Source organism: Apium graveolens, unplaced genomic scaffold (assembly GCF_009905375.1).
Source record: "Apium graveolens cultivar Ventura unplaced genomic scaffold, ASM990537v1 ctg6222, whole genome shotgun sequence".
Classification (NCBI taxonomy): Eukaryota; Viridiplantae; Streptophyta; class Magnoliopsida; order Apiales; family Apiaceae; genus Apium; species Apium graveolens.
Genome location: NW_027419296.1, coordinates 19,108 through 30,450, shown reverse-complemented (window position 1 = coordinate 30,450; position 11,343 = coordinate 19,108). Strand labels below are relative to the sequence as shown.

At 31.0% G+C, this 11,343-nt stretch overlaps 1 protein-coding gene across 1 annotated transcript; it reads left to right on the top strand.

Annotated features, from left to right (window-relative positions):
- The first annotated feature begins 9,893 nt into the window (after nt 1–9,893).
- Nucleotides 9,894–11,114, top strand: LOC141703105 (uncharacterized). The gene is made up of 3 exons (XM_074506706.1): nt 9,894–10,373; nt 10,483–10,713; nt 10,824–11,114. The coding sequence occupies exons 1-3, from the start codon at nt 9,894–9,896 to the stop codon at nt 11,112–11,114; spliced, it is 1,002 nt and encodes a 333-aa protein (XP_074362807.1).
- The last annotated feature ends 229 nt before the right edge of the window (nt 11,115–11,343 follow it).

Sequence of the window (11,343 nt, the reverse complement as noted above, 5' to 3'; positions counted from 1 at the left end):
TGTATAATTTTTTTCAGATTTTATGAACAATATATTTTCTAATATAGTCGGGCCTCCTATAAATATTAACAATAACCATATTGCTATTACCGAAGCCAGCATTGATACGGTAAGATTATCATCATCGTGGGAGAGCAGTTAGGTAGATTACTAGCATTGGCTTAAAATCATAATTTTTGTTAATAAAACTTTTATAAAGCCCTCAGCCTTATCAATTCTCATAAGTGTTAACCGTAAAACTAGATGTTGCACTAGATGATAGATTTCCATGACCTAACTAACCAGAGGACATGCCCCATTTTAGACCATTTCTTTTCCTCAAACCAAATAAGTTCTTGAACCAGTTTTAGCCTTTATCATTTGTAAAATTCTATATGATAAGTTAACCTTAAACATAACAATCAAAGAACTGCCATTGCTCGCACCAACTACTGAACTAATGGATCGTGATCGTAACTGCCAAATTGATTCACTTCGGTTATGATATTAGAAAATATATCTCATTTTGCTTATGAACTAGTTGTTTTTTTTCATTTATCTGGTGAAAATTTAGTGTACATGCAAGTTTTATACAAAGTTTTATGGCATTAAACATATCAAAGAGTTGTATTCATAATCTAATTTTTAAGTTTAGTCTAAATTTTTGTTAGTGATCTGGAAGATCTCTTGCAGTTGATTCATCTTAATAAATCATCATCTTCTTTTATTATAGTGGATTTTTGTAATGATGGATGGACTGCAATTGAAAATGATGATAAAGTAGTAAGGATTCGTCCTAATTGCAGAAGTTTACTCTAGGCATCAGGTGTTTTGGATAGAAATTGTATTAAGTAGTTCAAAATGTTTTTACATGAGTTTAATATCTAATGACTCTTATGATTGGCTCAAGACATTTTAGTTGGTTATGCTGAACCGAGCCATTAGGAGTGATTTTGATACGCATCAATGTGGCAACACAGATGGGGAAAGATCATATATTAGAAGGATTAAGTTAGTTTCTATCTGATAGTACAAGTTTTCCCGATGTTCATAAGAAAAACACTCAGATGATTGTCTAAACAAAAGCTTCACGTTCTTTCTCCGCATATGCCTACTTTGCTGCCATTTCCGGTTCCCTGACACGAGTTTTAGAATGTCTTAGTGCTTTCAACAACTAAGTCTTGCATGCATCTTTGTCGAATGTATGTGTTTCAACTTTACCTAATTAATTGATGGTGCAAAATGTATGATCGAAAAATGGTTGATTCCCTTGTAAAAGGGAATGAATGACCGTGAGCCTAACTATTGGAGCTTGGTGATGATTACAGACTAGCCTAGTAGTGTCATATTGTTTTTTTTGTTTCAGTAGGCGTGTGTCATCTGTTTAAGGCCCTGGGTTTCTCTAATGTTTAGTCCAAGTAGGTAGCTTCAAGATATAAAATTTTAAGCAAAGTGGCATATTAATTGTTTACTAAATTTATTTCTAGGTTGTGCGACGGTTCCTGTGACGCCCTCAATCATGAGGTTAGGAAATGAGGACCCACACACACCTTTAAACTATGAATAAATAAGCATAAACTCCGATTAACTAATAACAGGATCAAACAGGATTAAGTTTGAGACAAGATTACAACTACCAACCAGATAATATATATTACATACCAAAATAATACCAAATTTACATAATCAATTCCGACTTGGAACCGACAGATAACCCATCATATCTTTACAAACTTTCTGACTAAGCGCTTTCTCACACAAAACATGTACTACCTGCTCTGGCATCTGGAAGCCTACAACACGGTAGGGGCCACCAGGTACGCTCTTACGAGCAGTGCATCTGGAAGCCTACAATAGGGTAGGGGGCCACCAGGTACGCTCTTACGAGCATTGCGCCTAAGTCTGGCCATCCTCTTGCTTAACTGCCATGGTTAGAACAAAGCATAATAAATGAGTATAAAACTCAGCAAGTAACTAAATGACAGTTCTAGGATGAAATAATCAAAATCTATTCGCAATACTTTTAAGGAATTCTCTTTTAACATTCTAGGTGGCAGATTTCTATCTTTGGGCTAGGGAAGGTTTATGAAGAAATAGTTGGGCTTTCAAGAATCAAGGTTCAAGAAAAGGCGAAAGCCGACATTCATTACAAATCATCAACCGGATCTCAAGGATCTTTCAAATGGAAAGCGATAATCTATTCATCTTTGGGAATCAATTATATCATTGACAACAATATCAAAATAAGAATCAGGGTTCTCAAAGTTGTATGCTAATCAATAACACAGTCAACTCATTTCGAATCATTATAAACCATTTCATTTTCAAAGAATCAATTTACTAAAGCAATGTATTCAATATCCTTTATAAAGTGATAGGGAACCCTTGATTGGACTACTTCAACTTTCAATTAATAATAATAATGATATGGGTGATCATCCTGCACCGATCTCCATCTGGTCGTTAAGGTACCTATGACATAATTTCAGCCTTAAATTGGGAGTTGTTCAACCTAAAAGATAGCGGAAACCTTTCTTCTTTTTATTGTACATGATAGCAGGAGACGGTTGCGAAAACCGGATAAAGTCGGGACCCTCTTTATTATAGTAGGAAACGAATTCAGAACCAGATCCATCTGAGCCAGACGTGGTATTACAATGAGGAGTTGTCATTATGAGGTACACCGCTGATCGGTCTAGTGGTGAGCGATCAACCACTTTTTTTCATTAATCAAAAACGAATTTGATTAGTATATTTTTGAATCAGAAAAGTTAAACATGCCATGAATATCACTTTTAGAATATAGATTTTGAAATTAGCTTTTCAGCCATATTTTTAAAATAATTTTTGAGCGAAAGGTTGATTTATTACGGATTTTACAAGATTGCGCTCAAAATAGGATTATAGCTTAATAAAATCATTTTAAAATACACCAATCATCAAATAAATCCATTTATCATTTTTGTAAATTCTCTAGGACTATTCTGAAGATAAAAAAAAAACAAAATTCACACCTTGAACATACTCGGATAATTTTATAAAAACATTTACAGGTCCAATAAACCTTATTTTAAATCAAATAAATCCCTTAAAATCATTTAAAAATCAGCAGAGCATATAATCAAGCATATTTCCAAGCAATAGCACATATTGACGTATCACGACTCATACTCGATCACAAATTTCCTTTATATTAGGGGTGTTCACGGATTGGTTTGGTCCGGATTCTTGTTTTTTTCGAATCGAACCGAACGAATAAGAACGGTTTTTTGAAATTTAAAACCAAACCAGACCAATTAAATGCCGAGACCAAACCAATCCAGACCATAAAATAACGGATTGGTTCAGTTCTGAACCACGGTTTGAGCTTAATCATTTACTTTATTTCGTTTATATTAAACTTACAACCAAACGGTTATTTAAGTCAATATAATATAAAATTTATTATATATTACATATAAGTGTGTGATATATATATTTATAAATATTTAGTTTACATATGACTTTCATATACTTTAATTTAATTTAAATAATATTAATTATATGAAGTAGAGTATAACTATGACATATTAACAATTAACAACGTTTTTATTTAAAAAGTAATTTGATGTTTTTAATATAATATACACTCACACACACAAAACCATAATTTATAATCATAACTCATATCTATATATTAGAATTTTAATATATTATTATATAACGGTCCGGTTTAGTTTAAACGGTTTTAATTTATTGGAAACCATAACCAAACCATTTATGTGTGAACGGTCCGGTTAACCGAACCATTAAAAAGGATTTTAGCAGTTTCGGTTTTTCTTGGTTCGGATTGACATGGTCCGGTCCGGATTCACGGTTTGACGGATTTTTTGAATACCCCTACTTTTTTTTATTATTATTCCCCTTTTCGCGTATCGGGTCGCGTTTTGCTTGACGGCACAACGCTAAGCGTTTCAATTACGTTTCACAATCAATTCTTTATACCAACTAACACGTCACTAGAATATAATACTTACTTAAACATTTCCATTTCACATAACAACACATAGTTCACATTTAAGCACTTTAATCCCTATTTAAGACGGGTTTTGTTTTACCTGACGGCCCGACAACACAGCGTATCCCCTAAGCTGACTTATCAAACTGGAACGCATTATTTTACGTTCCCAGTTACTTATATACAATAAGGACAATTAACCAACAAAATCATTTAATCCCTTTATTAAATCACATAAATTATTATTACACCACAAAATCATACTTTATTTTCTTAATTACGTCGCAAAATTTCCAGTCGTTACAGTTCCTGGTGGCCACGTCGATTTAAGATATCTAATTTAATTATAGGGAGTCAAAATGAGGGGAAAAATTATAAATTCGAAAAAATCATATTTTAATATGACTTTTGACTATCATTTTTATTTTTAATTACATTTTTTATTAAATTTATTTTACTAATTGATCATTTAAATTATCATGTTTTCAAATTTTTTTATATCGCAATACTTATTAAAAAACAATCAATGGAATACTATATCAAATATATAATGCGAAATGACGTCTAAATTTGACGTCGAAAAAGGTTATATGACGTCGAAAAGGTTATATGACAAATCAAGAGAAAAATTAATTAAAAAATTGTATAAATTATCTTTTAATATGAATTTTGAATATAATTTTATTTAACAAAATAAATGTTTACTAAATTTCATGTTGAGGCCTACCAATCCTCTCATCAGAATTATTATCTTATATAAATGTAAATGTGAGACGGCGCCAGAAGGCTACGTCATCGAGTAAAGTTGTTTGATATAATTATATTGAATCAAATTGTGGAAGAACAAAGTATAAATTCTGAACAACCATCTTTTAGTATAAATTTGACTACAATTTTAATTTAATATTTCATTAAACATGTAAAATATTTGTTAAGTAAATATTTTCAATCTTAAAAATTAGATTTTATAATAATTATTCTAATATTTTTTCCTTCATGTAAATACTTGTAAAAATTAACACAAATTTTTAATATATAATATATATATACTAAAATTATTATTATATGAGATATAAGATACCAAATATGTGCTCATATGATAAAATTTTGATGTGGACTATAACTAAATGGTACTAAGATTATCTCACATAAATTATAACATATAGAAATTTACACGTATGTGGACAACTTAACTAAAATTTTCCTTTTTATGTTAAAATAGTATATTTCAGAGTTGATAGCTCCGAAGAAAAAAGAGTGAAAACATTTGAAGACCGTCGGTCTCAAGATGAATCGACCTAAATGTAAGGTCAGAGTCATTTATTTAAATTCTAAACATAATTTTTCTTTGGATGCGAGATATTTTTTTCCAAAAAAACAAACTCCCTCTTAATGATAAACTAAGATTTAAATCGAAAAAAGATGACAATATTTTCTTTATTGTTCGTATCTTATGATTTATGATTTTTAAGCGACGGTACTATTTTTGATCACTTGACAATATTAAGTCATTATAAGGGTTAAGTCCAAATTATTTATATGAATTAAGTGGCTAAAATTCCTTTTCTTTTTTGTAATGTAATTAAAAAAGTTTGTTTCGATGACACCCGATCATCGTTGAAACCATTATTATTTTACGGATTTTATTGTATTTTTTCTTATTCACGTATATAAGATAGTCTATTTTTGTTGACTATATTTAAATAAATTAGATATGCGTATATATTTTTTTGCTATTTGTTTGGTGTTTATTACTAATTTTAACAATGTAATGTAATGAATAATAAATTATCATACCCGCCGATGGTCAGTAGTTTTGTAATAGGCTATAAATTTGACAATATCAAATGTGTAATCGATCTATATAGATTTCTTTTAGACAAAACTATATCAATCATATTTTGTAAATAAGATAAATCGGTCGAATTAGTACTCAGATTTATGCAGCCACTTAGTCACTAAGTACTCGATGTTAAAAATCATTTGAAAATAAGTACGTATAAATTAGTCGATTAATCAAATTTTGTAGAAATAATTAAATAAAATCGATATTCAATTTTTATAACAATGATTTTATTGAATAATTTTTTTCAATATAAATTAAGAAAACTAAATATGAATAACATTGATGTAAGCTTTTGTAGAAATTTCAAATTTTATCGTTATATTTTCTTAAATTAAAAAGATAAAAATATAACATTTGCGTAACACAAACACATTGTTCGGGACCGGAAAGGAAACAGGGTCTAAAAGTTATTTCGTTCGAATTTGGGGGTAATAGATTTGTGTTCGTGGCGGAAACATCAATTTTTCTTATTGATTTGTTAATCACTATTCAAGTTATTACTATTATTTCTATTGAATATAATATAAGAAAAAAAAATTAATTTCTTAATTTATTCTTTTATAATTACGAAAATATCTAAACCCTTGTGCGTAGCACGGGCATATTCCCAGTATTTTAAAATTTGTATACATGCTTGTTAAACATACTAGCCTAAAACCAGTGCGATGCAAGGTTGTTTTAAATAATTGTTAATTTTTAGTTATAATTTTTAAAAGAATAATTATGTCTCAATAAATATAGCCGAATATATTTTTTATAATAATCTGCTAGGTTCGTTGTACCGACCAGTAAATTAATTTTAGCGGTTTTGATATTGACCAAATTTGAGCTTAATTAACTAAAGATGCAAACCTTTTATGTTAAATAGTTCTAGACTTGTTGTTCTAGATAGGGTACCTCGTGATTTTACCTTTTTTACTTTTAGATTTGTGTGATTATTTTAGTAGAATAAGAAATCGAGTTTATATGTTGAGCAGTTAACAATTTTTCGTATTATTATTTGAAGGGTAGTGTAGCTCTCTGTTGAATATCTCTATCACGAGTTTCTGTGTTATTTCGACATGTTGACATGATAGATCATGTCGAAAAAGGAGGTGTTTTAGTTAAAAAGATAAAAAAAAATAATATATTTTAGTTGAAAAAGATAATTGATTTATATACTAATTAGGATTTAAATAGTTTTAAATTGAATAGATTCAAAATATAATAAATTAGTGGCAATTAAGTAAAAATAACACGAATAATTAAGTAAGGGTAATTAGATAATTTCAGCAAGTACCGACCGACCAACTACAAAACTTTTAATGTCCCGTCTATTATAATATAGTATAGATATATATAAAATATATTGTGACGTGTGAGAAGTTTGTTTATGTGGGTAGTGACCTATATTTTAAGTATTAGGGACCTTTACCCACGCGCAACGCGTGCTAACTAATTTTTTTTTATAAATTTTATATTTTTTTACAATAAATAGATAAAAAAATATTTTTTATTTAATATGGAAATTTAAATTTTAATTTTACTATAAAAACCGTAGTGTAAGGTTTACAGAAATAATATAACATAATATAGCCATGAATGTTGCGCTACACTGCCAACCAAAATTCATGTTACAAATATATTATAGAAACAATTATCAAATTAAATAATATGCAAAAATCATTATTTACAAAAATAATTATAAAAAAATATCAATACATTAAAATTTCGTAAAGATGTCTAAATTCCAAATTACAATCAAAGTGTGTGCAAGACAAATTGACACATCTTCTTTCACTTCAAAAACGTTTGGTTTCACTTCTACTACAACTACTATATAATAACTATCACAGAGTAACCATCACTTCAATCATAGGTGGGAAGCTAGTTATTTACATTGTTTATACTACTCTATATATATTGATTTTTTAATATGTATATTTGAGATATAAAATATGTGTATTTAACAGAAGAAGCATGAATAAAAAAATTATGTAATTTTTTTACTTATATTTCTTTGTTAATAATTTTGGAATTGAAATAATTCAAAATTACATCTTTATTGACGATTGTTCTACAACTCAAAAGAGAGAGTAAAGAAAAATTATGAGGCTATTTATTTTTTAAGGAATGAATGGGTTAAATTTATTAATATTCCATCATTTTGGTTTGATTCTTTTGTCGAATTATTGATCAGTTTTACAATTATTTTACAACTAGCACGTGCATTGTCTATTCCGAGCATGCTATATTCTGAAATATTTTAAAATTTATATATATGTTTATTATTATTATATATATATATAATATTGTGACCGGTGACAAGTTTGTTTTGTGTGTGTAGTGACCTATATTATAAGTATGAGCTTTTAATAATTTGTATGTTTCAATAGCCTGTGCAAGGCTTAAGCTTTTTCTAAACTCACGTGTTCATATTACAAAAATGACATATATGTAATGTTGTGAGATTATCTTTTTTCTAATTCTAGATTGAATAAAAGATATATAATATTCTTAAAATATGTACTTTGAAGTGTTTTGAATTTTAGAATTCTAGAATTGGTGCCATCTCATTTAGTTTAGTTTTCTTAATTTCTTATTTTAGGTTTGCAGTATTCACTTTAGTAATTGGCAATTTTCTTCACCACACATGTTGAAAATATGAATGAATTATTTTTTTTTTAAAATAATAACTTATATATTTTATTAAAAGCGAGATAACTGAGTTACATGATTGTTGATCTTCACGGAATTATATGTTGTGAGACCGATGATCTCATGAACTGGAAGTATGTTGATATGGACAGAAAATACATCCTAAATACATATTAAGTGTTGCATTAATTAAACTTGAAATTCTTGTCCAAAACCCAATACAAACCAAACTGATCTTGATATAAACTAATAAAATGATGATTGTTGCTTAAACTGTTGGTTTCTATTTAGCTAAAAACCTAAAGTAATAATATAATAATAAGAGTGGGATGACTAATTGAATTTTCAGAATAATAACCTTATATATATATTTATATAATAAATACATATGTCAGACCATAGCACGGACTGAGATAGCTCATCAGCGTATTACCTTGCATAGTAGGTAGACTTTGGACTTGACTCTGAGTGATCCCTCTGAGGAGATTATGATTATAAATAGTGACTCTGAGGATTCATTGATTCAGGCGTTGCTAACTCCTCCACCCGAGACCATTGACTTAGATTCTTCACTTGAGGTTGCACCTGTAGCAGCCGCCATCCCTGAGGTTCCTATTCCAGCCAAATTCGAGAGTTTGGTTTATGCATCTTTGACTGAGGTGACTCCGGTAGTGTCCCTACCTGAATCTACAACTACTATGACTCTATGAGCTGCTTACTACCAGACTGACCCAGGAGAGGGAAAGGATACTGTTATACCTGAGCTACTCAGACATTTTCACCCAATTTCTGATGACTGCTGACACATTCCATTTTAAGGTCCGAGCCCAGTTAGATTTGAGTTTGTTAATGAGACCTAGCTTTCCCCAATTCGTACTGAGAGATTGATTATAACTACCACTATTGGTACATATGTCTAGTGCTCCAGTTCCACTTAATGTACATGCACCGTTTAGCCAACCCTTCCATACTCTCCAGCTATTATCAGTTAGGCTCATTTTTGTGATTTTGCACCACAAGCGCCTTTGGTTCCAGCACCGTTGGTACATGTGTTGGGATTTAATCTAAACTTGTTTTATTTATTTATGCAAATAAATTGTTTTACTTATTTATTTAAGGAAGCAAGACTAGGTCGTGGTTTGTTAAGCTTTGATTTAGGAATAGATATGGGAGTTGAGCTAAAATAGGAGAGTTCCATATTTTATCTCAATCATGTTTTCTATTTAGTCTTTCTCATACACTCATATTATAGTTGAGTGGTTTCAAATTGTAAGCAAGGGTTTATTCAATATACAAAATTGAGCTTTGGCTCATGTGTGTGTGCTGATTCATTCATTTGAAATACATATACTTGAACAAATCTGTTTTTGAGTTCTATAATTTGGTATCAGAGCTTGGAAGCCAATACTCGATCTAGGTTTGAAGGCGGCTACAATGGATGGTAATAAACTCAAGGGAGGGTCTGCTGGTTTGAGTTATCCAACATTGTCTAGGGAAAACAATAATGCATGGTCCATGAAAATGAGGGTGTTTATGCAAGCACAAAGGGTGTGGGACACCGTTAAACCCAGCGATTCAAAAACTGGTTTTGAACCCATCGATTCAAAAACTGGTTTTGAACCCATCGATTCAAAAACTATGGTTGATGACAAGATTGACAAGGTAGCACTCGCTATGATTTATCAAGTGGTACTTGAGGATGTGTTGTTGACCTTGGATGATAAAAGGACGACAAAAGGAGCCTGGGATGCAATCAGAGTTCTATGTCAAGGTGCAGATCGAGTAAAGAAAGCCATGATCCAAACTTTAAAGGCAGAGTTTGAAGCCATGACTATGAGGGACAATGATCCACTCGATGATTTTTACATAAAGATGAATTGTCTTGTGTCAAATATTCGTGCTCTCGGAGAAGAGGTGAGTGAATCGTACGTTGTGAAAAAATTAATTCGAGCAGTACTTTCAAAATTTTTACAAATTGCGTCCACAATTGAACAATTTGGAGACCTTGAAGCAATGTCTGTAGAGGAGGCTGAAGAGAGAGGGAAATGAGGAGAAAATTTTACTTACTAAAGAAGAATGGCAAAAACGTTCCAACAGGGGAGGTACAGATGGCTCTTCAAACTCACGAGGTCGATGGGTGCGTGACAAAAGTCATATAAAGTGCTACAATTGTCAACTGTATGGGCATTACATGGCAGAGTGTCGAAAGCCAAAGCGAGAGAAAGAACAAAGAATGGAAGCCAACTTATCACAGGTTGATGCTGATAGTGAAGAACTTACACTACTTTTATCTAATATGGAGAAGAGGAGAAACATAGCATGATGCTGCTGAACGAAGAAAGTGTTATACCAAACTTGGTGCAGGGCGGAGGTAGAAATGCAAACTCAAATATTTGGTATCTCGATAACGGAGCAAGTAATCACATGACAGGTCAACGATCTAAGTTTAGCAGGTTGGATGAAAAAGTGACTGGAGAAGTAAGATTTGGAGACGGCTCTAAAGTGACAATCAAAGGAAGAGGGATGATGATACCTCTCAACTACAAGAATAGTGAAGTAAGGTATCTACGTGATGTATACTACATTCCATCATTTTACAATAATATTATCAGTTTGGGACAGCTATCTGAGGAGGGAAATAAGGTTGTGCTGTAGGGAGATTTTTTGTGGATTCATGATAAAATTGGAAAGCTACTAATGAAAGTAAGGCGAACTGCAAATAGATTGTACAAGATTGAGATTAAAGAGGAGAAACAGACTTGTTTGTTATCAAAAACTGAGGAAACTACGTGGTTGTGGCACTCTCGCTTTGGGCATGTGAATTTTCCCGCACTCATACACATGTCCAAGGAAGAGATGGCCTATGGATTTCCAAAACTGAACC